Source organism: Suncus etruscus, chromosome 14 (assembly GCF_024139225.1).
Source record: "Suncus etruscus isolate mSunEtr1 chromosome 14, mSunEtr1.pri.cur, whole genome shotgun sequence".
Classification (NCBI taxonomy): domain Eukaryota; kingdom Metazoa; phylum Chordata; class Mammalia; order Eulipotyphla; family Soricidae; genus Suncus; species Suncus etruscus.
In genome coordinates, this window is record NC_064861.1 from 18014268 (window position 1) to 18033865 (window position 19598).

Genomic DNA, 19598 nt, shown 5'->3' on the forward strand with positions numbered 1-19598 from the left:
CGGAAAACCCCCTCCAGGAATGAGGAAGTTGCCCACATCACTCTGCATGTCACACTATCCAAGGCACATCTGCTCTGAATCTGCCATCTATTAACTTGCTCTCTCTGTTCTTGGTGAAGGACTGAGCTTTAGTCATTGCTGCTCTTAGGAAATTGTCCAAAGTTAGGCTGTATGATTCCTTAAAAAATAAAAAAAATAGAAGCAGAGCAATAGCACAGCATACCCAGCATCCCATACAGTACCCCCAGCACCCAGGAGTAATTCCTGAGTACTGAGCCAGGACTTAACCCCTGAGCATCGCTGGGTATAGCCTAACAACCAGAAAAACATTCCTTTTAATTAAAACTAAACTTAAAAGGGGCCGTAGCAGTGGCGCATGCAGTAAGGCATTTCCCTTGCACACGCTAACCTAGGGCAGACTGTGGTCCGATCCCCCGGCGTCCCATTTGGTCCCCCAAGCCAGGAGTGATTTCTGAGTGCATGCCAGGATTAACCCATGAGCGTCACCAGGTGTGGCCCAAAATCCAAAATAAATAAACAAATAAAAAAGATGACGATGGAGGCACAGCAAGTAGGGTGCTTGCCTTGCACGGGGCTGATCCTGGTTTGATCCCCAGCATCCCATACGGTCACCTGAACCCACCTGGAGTGATTCCTGAGCACAAAGCCAGGAATAACCTCTGAGCACTGTCAGGTGTGGCAAAAAAAAAAAAAAAAAGGATAAAGATGATCTTATTCATTTAACGCTTCTTAGCATTTAGCTAGGTCTGGCACCAGTATATCACAGAAGTATTTGCTGATGGAATCAATACAACCAGCACTCAATAAAGCAGAGTACGTGTTAGGGCTGTGAAAGATACATTCTTGTCAGAAAAGCAGAGGGTCCACTCCCCGAAACAGAGTTCTCCACTACAATATTTGCAAATCTGGTCATCCACTCATTGTGCCAAATGTAGATACCAAACACAGATGACCCAAAATGGCAAGGCTGGAGTCATCTAAAATGATACTTAACTATCAATAACTTTGCAACATGGTGATTAAATAAAATTAAATTAAATAAAATGCTTCAGACAGTGCTGCCCTGCACTAAACCAGCCAGGTGCTTTTAAGTAACTGAAATTGGCGATTTTTTAAAAACAAAACAAAAAAATCTGGAGTGATAGCACAGCAGGTAGGACATTTACCTTGCACAAGACCAACTGGGTTTGATCCCCGGCATCACACATGGTTCCCCCTAAGCGCCACCAGGAGTGATTCCTGAGTGCAGAGCCAGGAGTAACCTCTGAGCACTGCAAATATGGCCCAAAAGCCAAGGACAAAAAAATTGTAAATAGTTTTCACATCAAAACCACACTCATATTTGGGGCGTGGCAAAAATAATAATTTAGCATCTTCCATTTCCCATTATCACTGGTACCAGCTGGCTACAGCCCTTTGTACAAACTTCCCATCCCAGCACAAGCCAAGCCCAGTCTTCTCTGGGCAAGTTTCCTCCCTGTGGCTGAAGGAGATGCTGCAAAAGGCAAGAGCACAGGCTTTGCATGGTGGGAGGTTTGAATTAAAAAGCCTCAGAATGCCCTGAGCCAGGCACAGACCTAGAGTATCCCTGGGTCTGGCCTGAAAAGCATGGGGGGAGGTAAATAAATTATTAATTCTCTCTCTCCTCTCTCTCCTCTCTCTCTCTCTCTCTCTCTCTCTCTCTCTCTCTCTCTCTCTCTCTCTCTCTCTCTTCTCTGTCATCTCTCTCACCTTTCTCTCTGTCATCTCTCTGTCTCTCTCTCCTCTTTCTCTCTTCCTCTGTTCTTTCCTCTCTCTTCTTGTCAGAATCAATATTATGAAGCCTGGGGCCTGCCCACTTCACAAAGGTACCTATTTGGCCCCAATTGCATCTAAAACAAAATTGAGCCCTAACTTAAACAAGGCCAAGTGACAAGGAAGCTGATTTAATGAAACCACTTAGGTTTTATTTTCTCTGGGGCTCAGTAGAACTTAATCTCCCTAGTTCACCTGCTTATGGCTGGGAAACCTTTGCCCTAAAGACAGTGCCATAAAACAAACCTCACTGTCCATGTTGACACTTAGCTCCAAGTTAAACACTATCTCCATGCCCTGGTCTTCACAGAAACGTTTCGAACTCCCCACTCCCCTGGAACATAATTTAACTCGAGAGGTAATCTTAAAAATATAATTTCAGTGGCCAGATATGTTATAGCAGGTAGGGTGCTTGCCTTGCATGCAGTTGGCCTGGATTCAATCCTTGGTATCCTATATATTTCCTTAAGCACTACCAGGAGTAATCCTTGAGCACAGCTGGGTGTCATCACAAAACCAAAAGAAAAATAAAAGTTTGTGAAGTAGAATATCACTTATAAAACATTTATCTTTCTAGTAAACTTAAAAACAATTTTTTGGTGATTTGGGGTCACACCCAGTAGTGCTCAGAAGCTAGAGCTACTCGCCCATTTAGTATTTAAGGGATCCAAAATCAAACCTGGGCCTCCTACATATAAAGCACAAAGCACCCACACTACTCTTGAGTCATCTCCTGGGTGCCACAAACCAACAACTGGGATGAAATGCAAGGACATGAATGGCAAGCTGGGGAGATGGTATTTCCTAAAAGACAAGTAAAGGGAAATCTTTCTCAACAGTTTTGTAAAAAGAAAACATAGGATTTAGAAGTTACTCCTTTGGGGCCAGATCAATAACACAGCATATATAGCACCTGCTTTGCATGCGACCGACCCAAGTCCAATCCCTGGCATCCCATAAGGTTCCCCCAAGCCTGTCAAGAGTGATTTCTGAGTTCAGAGCAGGAGTAACCCCTGAGCATTGGTAGGTGTGGGCTCCCCAAAAAATAAACAAAAAATATTAGTCCTTCACTGTGACAAAGGGAAATGAACCAGGTGAGCTAAGAGATGAAACTTAAAGCTTCCAGTGCCCCATTGCCCAGAGCTGATGCCCTGCACTTGGGGACATGGAGCACTGTTTGGCCTCAGCATCCCTGTGGATAACACCACCTGCAAACTGTCCATGGACCAGCAGGGATAAGCAAGGACAGTGGTTTTCAAGCTTTCCATGCCTGTGGCTACATATACCAATCCATGCCAGTGGTCAGAGAACATTAGTTTGGCACCTGCCAGCCCTCTCCTCCACATGCCCTCTGCTTCACAGGACATAAGGGCATTTTCACTGATACTTCTGCTCCCTCAGTTCTCAGCAATCATCTTGGCCCTCAATTCCCAAGCGATTTCAAGTTAACACTGAGCCACTGCATACTGGGATGGATATTTATGCAACAGATACACCATCTGACAGGCAATAAATAATTTACACACTGCATACAAAATTATGGTCGAGGTTAGGCCTCCCACTCCACAGTTCAACAGAACCTTGGGCAGAATTTAGTCCACGCTCACAATATCTATTTTCAATCATGGACTCAAAGGAGCCAGAGAAAAGTTGAGGGGAGGCTCAAAATGATGGAGCACAGATTTGGCATATAAGAGCCCCGCTCAGTACTGCCTGGTCACTAAGCCCTACCAGGTGTGAACCCAACACAACAGTAAAATGAGTTAAAGCAAATTAAAACCTTTGGGTAGAATAAAATTCCTGCCCATTTGCAGGGATAGTAACTCTACAGTCTTCTTTAATTCTGCCCATGGACTCCCACATTAATCCTGCTGTTTCCCACGTATTGTAATGCCCCATTACCTGAGAACACCCCTGAAATCAGATACAGTTGATAAGGGTTTCAGCACAAAACTGGTGTTCAGTATCCATTTTAAGTGCAGAACAAAAGACTAGAGGTATTTATCATGATATCATAAGCTGCAGTGGCAAAGGGGGACAAGGCAAAAAGCCTCTAGAACCAGAGTTTTAATTGCCTCACATGGAAAAATTAACTCTGGGGTAAAACACATACACACAAATTAGGCTTAGAGCAGGTAGGGTACTTTCCTTGCATGTGACTGCCCTGGGTTCAACCCCCAGTATCCCATATGGTCCCTAGAACTCCACCAAGAGTTAATTCCTGAGCACAGAACCAGGAGTAACCCTGGATCATCACTGGGCATAGCCCCAGAACAAAAACAAACCACAATTATTTCCCTTCCTGTGTCACTGACCATATATCTTTGTCAATGATCTCCCTTAGTCCCCCCATCCCCCCACGAAGGCCCTCCCACACCCCCACACACCAGGTCTGCAGACTCTGTCCATTCTGTCAATGCTGGGCGAGGAGAGGCGGACCCGAGGGCTGCTCTGATTGGAGGTGTCGGAACCCACATCGTTGAAGGAATCGTCTAGTGTCAGTAAGAGCTCTTTCACACATTTGTGACAGATACTGTGTTGACAAGGGAGAATCAGAGGGTGGGTAAACAGCTCCTTACAGGCTGGGCACACAAGCTCCCGTTCGATATTCTTCATGGTAACCTGCAAGGGAGACCAAGAATTCAGGGTGAAACATATGCAGGGAACAAAGGCTGTCAGTGTGCTGGATAGAGGGAACCATATTGTACCTTATAGAAAAGAAGCAAATTAAGAGCTGGGGTGCAGATCAAGGGGAAAGCACATGCCTTGCATGCATGAAACCTGGATTCGATTCCCAGCAACCCCACAAAAAAAAAAAAAAGATAAAAAGGAAAAGACAGGCCCAGAGTGGTAGGGCATTTGCTTTGCATGTGGCTGACCCAGGAAGAACACGGGTTCGATCCTTGGCATCCCATATGGTCCCCTGAATCAGGAGCTATTTCTGAGCACAGAGCCAGGAGTAACCCAAGCACCACTGGGTGTGTCCACACACACACACACACACACACACACACACAAAGACATTTTTAGGTGCCAGAGAGTATATGATACACAGCAATTTTGGTTCAATCCAATACTACATTATAGTCTCCTGAACCCCACCTAGGGTGACCCCTGATCATAAAGCCAGGAACGAGTCTTAAGCACCATTGGGCAAGGCACCAAACTACACACACACACACACACACACACACACACACACACACTATCTTTAAATTGGTTCCTTTAACACTCCCCTACTTCAACTTCCATGACCAAAAGCTAAAATGTAAAAGAAACATATGATGGGGCCGGGCAGTGGTGCTAAAGGTAAGGTGCCTGCCTTGCCTGCGCTAGCCTTGGATGGACCGCGGTTCGATCCCCCGGTGTCCCATATGGTCCCCCAAGCCAGGAGCAACTTCTGAGCGCATAGCCAGGAGTAACCCCTGAGCGTTACTGGGTGTGGCCCAAAAACCAAAAAAAAAAAAAAAAAGAAATATATGAGAAAATTTGTATAAGACACTAGAGAACATGGGGCCGGTGAGGTGGTGCTAGAGGTAAGATGTCTGCCTTGCAAGCACTAGCCAAGGAATGGACCGCTGTTGGATCCCCTGGTGTCCCATATGGTCCCCCCAAGCCAGGGGCAATTTCTGAGCGCTTAGCCAGGAGTAACCCCTGAGCATCAAATGGGTGTGGCCCCAAAAAACAACAACAAAAAAAAGACTAGCTAGAGAACCAGAGAGATAGCATGGAGGTAGGGTGTTTGACTTGCATGCAGAAGGACAGTGGTTCGAATCCCGGGATCCCATATGGTCCCCCGAGCCTGCCAGGAACAATTTCTGAGTATAGAACCAGGAATAAAACCCTAAGCACTGCCGAGTATGACCCAAAAACAAACAAAAAAAGACACTTAAGAACCATAATAATACATCAATTGTGAAGTTATACAAATTATAGACCTTTGATTCAATAATATAGAATGTCAGTAAGGGAGCCAGAGAGATCCCTCCAAGGGGTAGACTGCAAGTCTAGCATGGAAGAATCAGTAAACTGGGCTCTATCCCCAGAAGACCTAATTCCAAGCCCACAGGAAGGAAAGGAAGGAAGGAAAGGAGGAAGTGAAGGAGGGAGGGAGGAAGGGAAAGAGGGAAGGAAGGAAGGAAGGAAGGAAGGAAGGAAGGAAGGAAGGAAGGAAGGAAGGAAGGAAGGAAGGAAGGAAGGAAGGAAGGAAGGAAGGAAGGAAGGAAGGAAGGAAGGAAGGAAGGGCAAAGTGATTGTACAGCAGTAAGGTACTTGCCTTGCACACAGCTAAACTGGATTTGATTCCTCGGTACCCTATAAAATCCCCAGAATCTACCAGGAGTGTCCCTAAGCCCAGAACCAGGAATAAGTCCTGAGCACTGCAAGGCGTGGCCCCCAAACAAACATAAACTAAGAAAATCTAACTGTAGATCTAACTATGAAAATCTAACTGTAGATCACTTCAATAAAAATTAGACTGAGGGGCCGGAGAAATAGCATGGAGGGTAAGGCGTTTGCCTTTCATGCAGAAGGTCATTGGTTCGAATCCCGGCGTCCCATATGATCCCCCGAGCCTGCCAGGAGCGATTTCTGAGCATGAAGCCAGGAGTAACCCCTGGGCGCTGCCGGGTGTGACCCAAAAACCAAAAAAAAAAAAAAATTAGACTGAATATCGGGCCCGGAGAGATAGCACAGTGGTGTTTGCCTTGCAAGCAGCGGATGCAGGACCAAAGGTGGTTGGTTCGAATCCCGGTGTCCCATATGGTCCCCCGTGCCTGCCAGGAACTATTTCTGAGCAGATAGCCAGGAGTAATCCCTGAGCACCACCGGATGTGGCCCAAAAACAAAAAAACAAAAAAAAAAAATTAGACTGAATACCAAAAGCAAGGCTCTAGCCCAGGTGTTAAGCAAAAGCAGATCAGAGTTAGCAAAATCAGGGTTTACAAGTAACTATAATGGGAGGAATCCAGTGGAGGAGCATTTTGGTTGCTTTTGGTTCTGGGCCACGCCCATACAAGCCAAATTATTCTGTGTGTACATGCAGTGCAGGAATCTAGCCCATATCTCCCGCATGTGAGGCCTGCATTTTTCCACAGAGCCACACCCCCGGCCACAAACTGAATTATTGAGATTCTCCAGCATCAAATGTGGCCCCTCTGCACGTGCTGCAACCTTAATGCAGGTAGCATGCTGGAGGTTTGCACGCCAGTAGCAAAGCAGTTACCTAAAAGCACTTCATGAATATTGAAAGGCTATTTGAGGGCATTAGCAGACACCATAAAAAAGCTCTCCATCCTGCAAGCCTAACATTTTTAATACAAAATGTGAGTATTTTGGGGGGACAACCACAGCCAGAAACATTCACGGGGCTACTCTGGGTTAGGTGCTCTGGTGTGTAGCACCCCACCTCACACCAATCCTGGGGTTCCTGCATGAAGCCACAGACCTTCCTTTATGCCACAGAATCAATCCAGACTCATCACAACTGGAAAGCATTAACTTCTCGGAACTAATTGCCCCATCTTTCCCCTATGCAGGTTTGGTCTCCAGGTTCCAGGTGTCCCAAACTTATGGGGCTGAGACTATATCAGAGATATTCCATATCTCTGAAATTTTGATGAGTCCAATTTTCTACTTGCAGGGAAAGAGGTGATGGGGGAAGGGTTGAGCCACACCCAGCTGTGCTCAGACATTACTCCTGGATCTGTGCTCAGACAATGCTCCTGTTGAGCTCAGCTTGGAACCATATGAAGTGCTATGGGTCGAAAGAGTTTGTGCAAGGCAAGCTCATTTGAGCTCAAGTACAATTTGAGCCTGAAAGTCCAACGTAAAAGTATTCATAATCCTTAGAAAACCATTGCAAACACCAGAAATGTTTTAATGCATCACTTTTTTTTAAATAAAAATGCCTAGTCTACTTTTAAATCTACTTTTAAATCTCCAACAGGGTCCAGCAATAGCACAGCAGCAGGACATTTGCCTTGCACACAGCCGACCCAGGACAAAGCAGAATCCTATATGTACCCCCCCCCCCACACACACACACACAACCAACACACCGGCCTGCCAGGAGCGATTTCTGAGCACAGAGCCAGGAGTGCCCTAAGTGCCACTGGGTGTGGCCCAAGAACAAACAAACAAAAATATCTACAACAAAAATAGCCCCACAGCTGACTTATTCTATGTTTGCAGAAGGGACTTTCAAGGCAGTGTGTCTAGCCGTTTTCAACATGCATCTAGTAAAGCTCACAGCGTCGCCTTTTCTTTTTTCAACTTGGAGACAGACTAGCCACGCCTTCCCATCCACATCAAGGATCTCAGGCAATCCCGTCGTCTCTCAGGTCACAGGGAACCCGGCAGCTCACTCAAGCACACGCCTAATTCCCTTTGCACCTCCCAGCCGGCGGCAGGTGCAAGTCTTTCCCTGCGGCTCGCTGTAAACAGAGAGCCCCTTAGTCGCAATCCCCAGAAACTGTTGGGCATGGGGGAAAGCCAGGGTTCCTTTAACACTCGCTGGGGTGGGAAAACTGGCTCCCCTAGACTGTCTCCAGATAAAGGAGGTTCGGCAGGAACTTGATCAAGTGCGGGATCCTGGTTTATCCAACCACACCTGTCAAAAACGCCCCCAAACCCCGACAGGTGGCTAGAGCGGGGGGGGGGGGGCAAGCACCCAGCTTGGCTGGAGGCGATCACTGCGAGCAAGAGGGTCGTGGGGAGGGGAGGGCACCCCCCAGGATGCTCCCCACAAAGTGTCTCCGGACACACACACCCCGAGTCCCGGCAGCGTGTTCTTTCTGCAGCCGGATCCTCACAAGGAGCCCCGACTGCCCGGAGATGCCCAGGTTGTCCTCAACCTGGAATGGCCACACCCAAGGGGCACCCCGTTCCTCGACCCTCCGAGGGGCAAAAAGGGGCGCCCAGGGTGAATGTTGTGCATGCCCCTGCTGGCTCCTCCGGCGGGGCGCTGGGGGGACGGGACTCCCCTGAACCGAGCCGCCACTCACCCTCGCGTCTGAACCGTCCCCCTCCATGGCAGCCGCCGGCCAGGTGTCATCCACCGAGGGGTCTGCGCTCTGCGCGGCGATCGGCCCCTGCGGCGGCCGTGGAGCCGGGCGGGGTGCGGAGCTGGTGAGCCGACCCGGGCCGGCGACCGACCGAAGGCGAGGAACACGCCGGGGCGGGCGAAGCCTCCCACGCACGCGCCTAGAGAGCTCGAGAGCGAGCTCCGCTCCGCTGCGCTGCGCTCCGCGCGATGGCCCCGGAATCCCGCCCCACGGCCGGCTGCGGCGGCGGCTCCGACGGACTGCGGCGGGGCGGGCGGGGCCGCCGACTCGGGGAGCGGCGGGCAGGGGCGGGGCCGGGGGCGGGGCCGTCGCCCGGGCAACGAGGCCCACCGCACAAAGGGGGCGTGGCGGGGCGGGGCTGCTGGCGGGCGGCACTCTGTGCGCCGCACAGGCCGCCCGGAGGAGCGGGAGCAGCAGGAGGGAGCTCCACGGGGTGGGCGGGGCGGGTGGGGCCCGAGTGCGGCGGGAGCGCAGGGTGCACCGACCCCTTGTCGGCTTCCCGGACTCTGCACGGCTCGGAGGGAGACCTGGGCGCCCTTCTCTCCCGTGTCATCGCACCCACCCCGCTTGGCACAACGGTGCGCTGCCCTGGCCCGCTCAGCGCCATCCTGCGAGAAGAGCGAAGAGCTAGAAGCTGGGGGATCCCCCTCGGAGCCCGGTTCTTTCTTTGCTGCCTCCGGGTCCCACGTTTCCCTGGCTAGTCCTCTTCTCCGGACCTCGGGGGATCCCCCCGCCGGATGCTGACCAGGAAGGGAAGCAAGAGACCGTGGCAAGGGCGCGCCCTCCATGCACCACCACCAGGAGCCCTGCAAACCCTCTGGGCGCCCACTGCGCCAGCCGCCGCCCGGGGAACATGCCAGCCTCTGAAGTGTTTCTTCGTCCCATTTTCAAGCCAAGGGGAAGTGAATTAGCCTGAGTTTGATGGATGGTTAGAGCACGCTACCGCTTCCAGGGCCGGGCCAATTATTCCCTCTTTACGGACAGACTATGCGGACCCAGCTCTAAACTGCCCAAGGCGGGGCCCGAGAGATAATATTGCGGGGAGGGCACTTGCCTCGCTCGCTTCGGACCCCGGTTCGATCCCGGGCTCCCCCTATGGTCCCTCTGAGTCTGCCAGGAGTGATCCCTAAGCACAGGTCCAGGAGTAAGCCCTGAACACCCGTGGGCGTGGCCCCCAAACCAGAAAAGGAATAAAACTGTCAAAGGGGCCACTTTTGAAATCATTCCCACCGGCAGGCGTTCGGGCTTTGCTTGCTACAGGAAGCTGGTTCTGAGAGTGCTGCGCCCCCCCCCCACAACACCCCAAAGTCTCCGCTTTCATACGTTTATTTGCTATTTTATTTGCTATACAAGTGCTTCCGAAGCACTGTAGGCGGCAGCACAGTTAACGGCAGACAATTAGAAGTTTGTAGAATCAAGAACAGTGAAGACGGTGAAGCCACCGAGTTCCCGAATTTCCCCAGAGCTGCGGGTGGTGGGCGCCTCGCTGGTCACAGCGCAGCCACTCCAGCCACGAGGGACTAATCCTCCCCCACGGCCTCCCCTACATTTCTTTGGGGGCAAATGAGGGCCACAATGAAGATCTTAAGAATGTGGATGTGCATGCAGACCAGGCCCTGCACCAGTATCCAGTTCAGGGTTAGAAAGGCTCCACCTATAGCAGGTAGGGCACCTGTCAGTTCTCCAAGCATGGGGGGGAGGGAGAGAGAGAGAGAGAGACAGAGAGTGAGAGACAGAGAGAGAGAGAGAGAGAGAGAGAGAGAGAGAGAGAGAGAGAGAGAGAGAGGTGAGGGAGGGAGGGAGAGGAGAGAGAAGAGAAGAGAAGAGAAGAGAAGAGAAGAGAAGAGAAGAGAAGAGAAGAGAAGAGAAGAGAAGAGAAGAGAAGAGAAGAGAAGAGAAGAGAAGAGAAGAGAAGAGAAGGGGAGGGGAGGGGAGGAGAGGAGAGGAGAGGAGGAGAGGAGGGAAGAGGGGAGGGAGGGAGAGAGAGAGAGAGAGAGAGAGAGAGAGAGAGAGAGAGAGAGAGAGAGAGAGCACTTGCCTTATAAGTCCAGAGTTTAATCCTGAGCACTAGGGGCAGGAGGATTTTTCAATTTTTAAAAATGAGCTGGAGAAACAGCAGACCGTATGCTTGCCTTGAATATAGCTAACCAGGGCTCGATCCTGCCATTTCATATGGTCTCAAGAACACCACCAGGAGTAATTCCTGAGTGCAAAGCTAGGAGTAAGCCCTAAATATAACTGGGTGTGGGAAAATAAACTACTGTTAACATTTTTAAAAGCATATGAATTCTGTGTTACCCTGTGAGTGGGGGAGAAGACAAAAGGAGAGAAGGAGAGAACTCAGTTCTGTGCTTAAATGAAGTCTGAGGAACAGATAGATCCTTGTGCAGGTGGAACACATACACCATTGCAGGCCAAAAGGAGCAAGAAAGTCTGACCTAAGACAAAGGCAGAGAAGGGGATGAAGTGATGGAAGACTTTTCTCTCACGATGTATTATATTGTTTGATTTCACAATACATGCACATTTACTTCTAGAACATTTTCTTCCCTTTTTCAAAGGGGAGTAAGGAGGAATGGAACTCTCCCAGCATTCAGGGGACCATAGAGTACTGAGGATCAAATCAGGGTCAGATGCAACTAAGGCAAGCACCTTAACCCTTGTTCAATCTCTTAGGTCCTTAGCATAGTCTAATCTGTAAATGTTTAATTCAATGTTTATTTAACCAATTAACCAATAAATCTTTAAAAGCTAAGAGAGAAGGCTAGAGAATACCATGAGTAAGGAACTTGCTTTCTCACTGCTGACCCAATTTGAATCCCAAGTACCCTATAATGTTGCAGAGCAGCACCAGGAATGATCCCTGATGAGCACAGAACCAGGCCTAAAGCACCACTAAGTGTGGCCCCAAAACAAAACAAAACACAAAAATAGGAAGGAGAACTCAAGAGTTTCTCTCTCCAGCAACCACACCTTTCAACCTCTTAGCTACCAAAGACACCAAACAGCTCCTCTCAAGGGACAATATTGCTGGGGATTGAGGATTGAACCTGAGTAGGCTGCATGCAAGGCAGATGTCCTACCCACTCTAGCCCCTTGGATCCTTTTTAAATCCTTTTCCTTCCTCTTTAAACTCTTGCTCAGACTCTAAGTCCTCTGGCTATTGCTCCCCTCTGGTCCTTTCTTTTTTTTCTTTTCTTTTTCTTTTTTCTTTTTTGGTTTTTGGGCCACACCCGGTGGTGCTCAGGGGTTACTCCTGGCTGTCTGCTCAGAAATAGCTCCTGGCAGGCACGGGGGACCATATGGGACACCGGGATTCAAACCAACTACCTTAGTTCCTGGATCGGCTGCTTGCAAAGCAAACACCCCTGTGCTATCTCTCTGCCCCCCCCCCTCTGGTCCTTTCATCCCCAAAAGTAATACCCTGCCCTCAGAAACTTCCTCTGACAGCCCCATCATTGACTTCCCACCAGTCTGTCCTGAGGCTCCATTTCTACAAGGGTGGTGGGGTGGGAGAGCCACTGTGCTTAGCAAGGGAATAAACTGCTGTGTATGCACAAGAAAGTCCTCCAACACTTGTCAGTGGGGGGCAGGGTTCAGAAGCTAGGCAGGCAGTGGATTTGTGCTGACACAAAATCACTCTCATCTGAAGGACCTGGAATAACCAGCTTCTTTTCTGCAGATGCTGGAATTATTTTTTGTTTTGTTTGTTATTGTTTTGGTTTTGTTTGGGGCCACACCAAGCTGTGTTCTGGACTTACTCCTAGTTTTATGCTCAGGAATCCTTTCGGGCAGGACTTGGGGGTCATCTGAGATACTAGGGAAATAAATCTGGGTTGGCTACATGCAAGGCAAGCACCCTACCCACTCCAAGCTCTACCTATCACTCCAAGCCCCAGAGGCTGAAATGCTTTTAAAGTCTTATGTGAAAATAAGTAGAAAAGACAGTTTTCTTTCCCCCACTGGAACTGCACAGGACTGAACTCTTCCAACTTTGGAATATACCAACACCTCCTTTCCCAATAGTTTCTTTCCAGTCATGTCAAAATACAATACTAAGAAGCCTGTTTCTGGGTTTGGAGAGATAGCACAGTGGTAGGGTGTTTGTCTTGCATACAGCTGACCTGGCTTGATTCAATTCCCTGCATCCCATATGGTCCCCAGCCTGCCAGGGGCGATATCTGGATGCAAGCTAGAAGAAACCCCTGAGTGCCACTGTCGGGTGTGGCCCAGAAACCAATCAATCAATCAATCAAAAAAAAAGCCTATTCCTTACCAATCACACACACACACACACACACACACATATACACTGATGTCCTGTGTACTTGCCTACTTTCTGATTTAATATACACTTCTGGGCTGTTGAATTATTCACCTATCACAAGAATGGAGATGTGTCATGCTGCATAAAATCCAAAAGGTTAGAGAGTATGTTCATTTCTTTTCAAAGAGCAATTCACACACACACACAAACACACACACACACACATCATTCTAACTTGGTAAAATACTCAATAAATGTTTACCTGCCACTTTACATAGAAACCCATCATCCTTTAGATGACCCACAGCTCACTCCACTGATCCAATCTCTCTCTGCAGTCTTCTCATTCCCTGCAAGATATTTGATTCCTGTTCCATCCTAATGACCAGGCTTCACATTTCAGAGTGTGCAGCGAAGCACTGCTAGCTGAGCACTGTGGGATTAAACGACAACTGGGAACCATTTCATAAGCAGGTCCTGATCAGGGAGGTAAGATATGGCCATATACTCTTAAACCTCATTCTGGGTCAGAAAGTCTGAATCACGGATGAACCAATATGGGTACCAAATCCAGAGGTCCCTAGAAGTAAGAATATAAGGGGAGGTGACAAGGAAAGCAAATGAAAGTAGCCTGGTGGGCTAGAGAGATAGCAAAGCAGTAGGGTAGCAGTAGGGTGTTGATCCTAATCCAGGACTCACTGAGGTTCTATCCCCCAGCATCCCATATAGTTCCCTGAGCATATAGCCAGGAGTAACCGTTGAGCGTCACAGGGTGTGGCCCAAAAATCAAAAACAAAAAAAGGAAAGTAGCCTGTCCAGGTGGGAGCAGAGGATTCCAGCTGAGGGGATAATACAAGACATGTGTCCCTAGCCAGCCTCTGCATAGCCAAGTTGACCTGTCATAAAGTGTTTCCAGAGGATCCGCCTACGAACCATTGCCCAGAGAACAAGAAAGTTCAGGTTTCTACTGCTCCACTAAATCCTCCTCAGCTTTCAAGCTGCAAATCTCAAGCCCTCTTCCTCATTGGACTACTGTCATTGATCTGTTTCCTTTACCGGAATCCTTCAGCACTTAGGAGTCCTGCTGCTCAGTAATCACCATTACACATTAATGTTTGATGTCTTGGCAGCCTGTTTTGTTTTATTTTGTTTTTTTTTTTTTCTTTTTAGCTTTGGCATCACACCCTGCAGTACTCAGGACTTACTCCAGGCTTTGAGCTCAGGGCTCTCTTCTGATGGGGCTCCAGGAGTCATATATGGTGCAGGGCGGGGGGTAGAGAGGAACATCTGGTTAAATATAAACTTCAGATACATACTTTAAAGTTCTAGTATAAGTCAGAGTGATAGTACAATGAGTACTTGTATGTGGCTGAGCTGTGTTTGATCGCTGGTATCCCACATGGTCCTCTGAGCCTACCAGGAGTAATTCCTGTTTGTAGAACTAGGAGTAACCCCTGAGCATTGCTGAATGTAAACCAAAACAAAAACAAAATTTAAAAATAAGTTTTAATGTAAATATAAGTGGTGCATACTTACATTAAAAATTTTGAGAACAGAAAAAAAAATTTTGAGAACAGAGAGAGAATACAGTAGGTAGAGTTAGAGTTAGTCTTGTTTGTGGCTGATAATATAATATATATTATATATAGATATATATAGCATATATTCTATATGCTCAGAATACATGGTCCACTGAACTCTCTGGGAGTGATCTCTGAATAGAAAGCCAGAACTAAGCCCTGAGCATAGCTAGGTATGACCCAAAAAGAAGAAAAGAAGGAAGGGATGGAAAAGGAAAAGGAAAGGAAGAGAAAAAGGAACAAAAATGTGAAAGGAAAAGAAAGAGGTAAGGGTAAAGAAAAGGAAAGGGAAGAAAAGAGAAGGGAAGGGATGGGATGGGATGGGATGGGAAAGGAAGGGAAGGAATGGGAAGGGAAGGGAAGGGAAAGGGAAGGGAAAGGGGAGGAAGGGGGGAAGAAAGGGGAAGAAAATGAAAGGGAAAGGAAAGGGAAGAGATGAGAAAGGGAAAGAGGAATGGAACAGGAAAAGGGAAAAGGATAGAGAAAAAAGGGAAGGGAAAATATATATGGGGAAAGAAAAGGAAGGGAAAATAAAAAGGAAAGGGAAGGAATTTGTTGGAACCCGGGCAGAGACTCAAGGTCTGAGCTGGTACCAAAGCTGAGTAGCAATGTGGTGGCAGTATTAGAAGTATGTCCTTAAATCCAAACCACAGTATACTAGCCAGAATCATGTAAATAGTACTAACTGGAATCATATAAAAAGAAAACCCAAGGACAACTAACACGATGGCTAGTGACAAATATAATGTTTGCCCATGTGGTACCAATGAAAAGAATCAAAACTGAGTCCAACTGTGTTAGCAAAAATGTTTTAAGTGTGAGCCAGTTAATCTGCTAAAGGTAATTTCACCCACTTTTGAATCAAGTGGAAAAGTTAATGCTTCAGTCGATTGATTCCCTGGATCACATGATAGATCCAGCATCATTCTCCATTGGTCCTTACAACATTTGCTCCTCAAATGCTGGTTTGTGAAAGTGACTCAAGAGACCTAAAAAAAAAATGAATCAACATCCTAACAATAAGGAGACTGGAGTGATAGTACAGAGGGCAGGGAATTTGCCTTGTATGTTGTTGACCTGGATTCAATCTTCAGAACCCCAGATGGATGCCCAACTCCACCAGGAGTTATCCCTGAGCACAGCCAGGTATTTCCCAAAATCAAACAAAATAAAAAAAAAAAGTTTACAATAAAACCTAGAGGAAATATCAGAAAAATTGATGAGGGGAAATGCATATTAAATAGCTAGCAGACAAGATTTATTTAATCTTTTATAATGTTTGCAAATGTGAAGGTAACTAGAGAAAATGGTTAAGGGAAATAAATGGACACTAGTGAAAAAATGGGTGTTGAACAATATATAACAAACTCAACCATCAACACCTTTTTAACTATCTCCTGGTGAGTCAGCAAATTTTAATAAAATAAAAACATTTGCAAATGGAGTCAGAGCGGTGGCACAAGAAGTAAGGCAGTAAGGCCTTGCCCACACTAGCCTAGGACGAACCATGGTTCAATCCCCTGGCATCCCATATAGTCCCCCAAGCCAGGAGTGATTTCTGAGCACATAGCCAGAAGTAACCCCTGAGCGTCACCAGGTGTGGCCCAAAAACAAACAAACAAACAAAAAATTGCAAAAACTGTCAAGTTTTTTTAGATTACAACTTTTTGTTTTGTTTTGGGGCCACACTCAAGGATGCTCAGGGCTTACTCCTGGTGCAGAGCTCAAGGATTACACCTGGCATGGCACAGGGAACCACATGGGGTGTCGGGGATCAAACACCATGCAAAATAAGCACCCTACCCACTCTGACCCCTACATCACAATTCTTAGTACTGGCATCTTAACAGGTGTGTATTCAAATAAAAATATTCTCCCCTGAAATTAAAAAAAAAAACAAATTTAGGAGCCAGAGTGATAGCACAGTAGTTAGGACATTTGCCTTGCATATAGCTGACCCAAATTCGATCTTTGGCATCCCATATGTTCCCCCAGAGCCTTCCAGGAATGATTTCTGAGGGCAGAGCCAGGAATAACTCCTGAGCACCACTGGGTGTGGCCCCAAAACAAATAAACAAAACATTTTAAAGGGTGAGTACGTGTTTTGCATGCAGAAAGCCTGAGTTCAATCTTTGGCATCATTGGTTGCCTGAGCATCACTAACTAGGAAAACCCTTCAGCAGTGAGTTGGGAATAGCCTCTGAACACTGCCCAGCAAGGTCCTCAATCTTTTTAAAGCATTTGGTGCTTATATGAAATTCAAGTTATATTAGAAATCCCATATTTTACATAGCAGCTCTACTTTTAGTTGTTTGGCTGTAAGAGGTCTCAACTTCCAACTCATCATAGTATATGGAGATGGAATGATGTTTGTCTTTGTGCCGAGTATAGTATTTGATACTGTGCATAAAATATTCACACAAGTGGCAAGAGAGATAGCACAGTGGAGAAGGCACTGGCCTTGCATCTGGCCAACCAAGGTCTGATTCCTGGCATTTCATTGGTCCCCCCAAGCACCTCCAAGAGTGATTCCTGACCACTGAGCCAGAAGTAAACCCTGAGCACCATCAGGCATGAAAAAAAAAAAATCACACAGTAGGCTTTAAAATAAATCCAATGCCTTCAGGTGAGACTGAATTGTTGATCATCACCATTCTCCCCATCTTCCCCAAGATACCCTCAGCAAGACCCTCAAGGTTAGATGCCAAAGAGCAACAGTTCCAATCTGGCCTTCTCCCCAGTACACCCTGCACTGTCCACCACAGTAAGGATAAAACACATAACTGACAGCATTACTTAAAATAAGAATTCCTGGGGCTGGAGGATGGTACATCAAGTAAGATGTTGGCCTTGCTTGCAACTGACCCAGATTTGATCACCAGCACCCCAAAGCCCATTAGAAGTAATCCCTGAGCAGAGTCTGGAGTAGACCCTGAGAACAGCCAAGTGAGGCCCCTACCCAAAATAAAAAATGGGTCTATATGAGTAAGGTCCTGTGTTTGATCCCTGGCACCACGCATCGAAAAAAGATTTTAAAATTAGGAAAAAAGGGGCCGGAGAGATAGCACAGTGGTAAGGCGTTTGCCTTAGGCGCAGAAGGATGGTGGTTCAAATCCCAGCATCACATATGGTCCCCCGAGCTTGCCAGGAGTGATTTCTGAGCATGGAGCCAGGAGTAACCCCTGAGCACTGCCGGGTGTGACCCAAAAACCAAAAAAAAAAAAAAAAATTAGGGAAATGGTGCGAAAAAGCTAGAGTCTTTTGGGTATGCAAGAGCCCTGAGTTTGATCCTGAGCCGCATCAGGAGTGACCGGTTGCCCACCAAAGAGCATTAAGCACGGTGATGCCCACGTATAAAGTGGCTCACACTTGAATGTGGTTTAATGAAAACTGCAGCATCTGCTGCAAGTATAAAACTTTTTTTTGACCAAGTAGTTTTTTGTTATTTGTTTTTTGCTCTTTGGGGCATATCCAGCAATGTTCAGGAGTTTTTCCTGGCTCTGCACTCAGGAATTGCTCCTGGTGGTGCTCAAGGGACCATATGGGATGCCAGGGATCGAATCCAAGTCAGCTGCATGCAAAGCAGGTGTCCTACCTACTGTCCTATCTATCACTCAGCCCCCCCCCCAAACTTCTACCAACTAGTTCAAAGTAAGGCCTCCACCACTGAGCATAGCTCCCAGTGTTTTTTAAATATTAGAAGAAAATTTGTGACAGAATGATAATACAGTGATAGTTACCTGTTTTGCCTATGGCTAACCTGGGTTCTATATCTAGCATCCCATATGGTCCCCAGAACCCCATCAGGAGTGATCCCTGAGTGCAGAGCCAGGAAAAAGATCTCAGTTGTGGCAGGTGTAGTCCCCAAACAAACAAAAAAATAATAAAATAAAATAAAATAAGAGGAAAGTTAATATGTATATGAATTATCAAGCAAAAGCCTAAACCTTTGGTCTGCTTCCCAATGCCCACAACACACATTTCACCCACCTCATAAAAGAAATGTCTGAAAGGCTCCTTTGCAGCAGACACAACCGTAGCATTATCACCCACTTAAGGTTTCCGTGATGAGAACAACTGTCTATTGGGTCTTCTGAAACACATCATTTGCTGGTATTTTTGCTTTGGGGGTGGGGGAGAAGTTCAGGGAGATGTTTAAGACTGCGTGTTACTCTAGATGTGAAGATTTTCCAAATCTAATTCTTTCAAGGCAGCTCTCTGTCTCGAAGTCTATTTTGTGTTTCTAAAAGTTCTTGTTTCTTTGGATGCCTCACAGATATTCAAAAGCATAAAGAATAATAACTCACCAAGAAATGCAATCATGGCCTATTTGAAAATTCAGTCACTTTTCCAAAATCTCTTATTTTGCTCAAATCACTATATTCCCAGAAAGTACCTGAACAGGAAATTATTGAATTGTGGAAAAGAAATAGGCATTTTTAACTATCTATAAACACAAATGTTACATAGCCTAAAGAGTGAGAGATACCAAATTTAATATTTTCTATGCCCCTTATCATAAAATTTGCAATATATGATCCCAAAAGAGTGAATAATGGGGTGAAGGGGAAATTTTATAACGATGATGAGAGTAAAATGAGGTAAGCAAATTTTTCTAAAGATAAAAATAATTTGGGCCCGAAGAGATAGCACAGCGGCGTTTGCCTTGCAAGCAGCCAATCCAGGACCAAAGGTGGTTGGTTTGAATCCCGGTGTCCCATATGGTTCCCCGTGCCTGCTAGGAGCTATTTCTGAGCAGATAGCCAGGAGTAAACCCTGAGCACTGCCAGGTGTGGCCCAAAAACCAAAAGAAAAAAGAAAAAAAAGAAAAGAAAAAAAGAAAATAGAGCTCAGAATTATCATTGATATTGA

The 19598-nt window shown here is 46.8% G+C and overlaps 1 protein-coding gene across 1 annotated transcript in view; it reads right to left on the minus strand.

Annotated features, from left to right (window-relative positions):
• TRIM36 (tripartite motif containing 36) overlaps positions 1 to 8903 on the minus strand; it is a 30254-nt gene extending 21351 nt beyond the window's left edge. The window contains exons 1-2 of the mRNA XM_049786900.1: positions 8820 to 8903; positions 4203 to 4437 (exon numbers count right to left, since the gene is read on the minus strand). Of these exons, the coding sequence (XP_049642857.1) occupies positions 4203 to 4437; positions 8820 to 8846 (262 nt within the window). The 5' untranslated portion in view covers positions 8847 to 8903. The remainder of the gene's footprint in view (positions 1 to 4202; positions 4438 to 8819) is intronic.
• Between the last annotated feature and the right edge of the window lie 10695 nt (positions 8904 to 19598).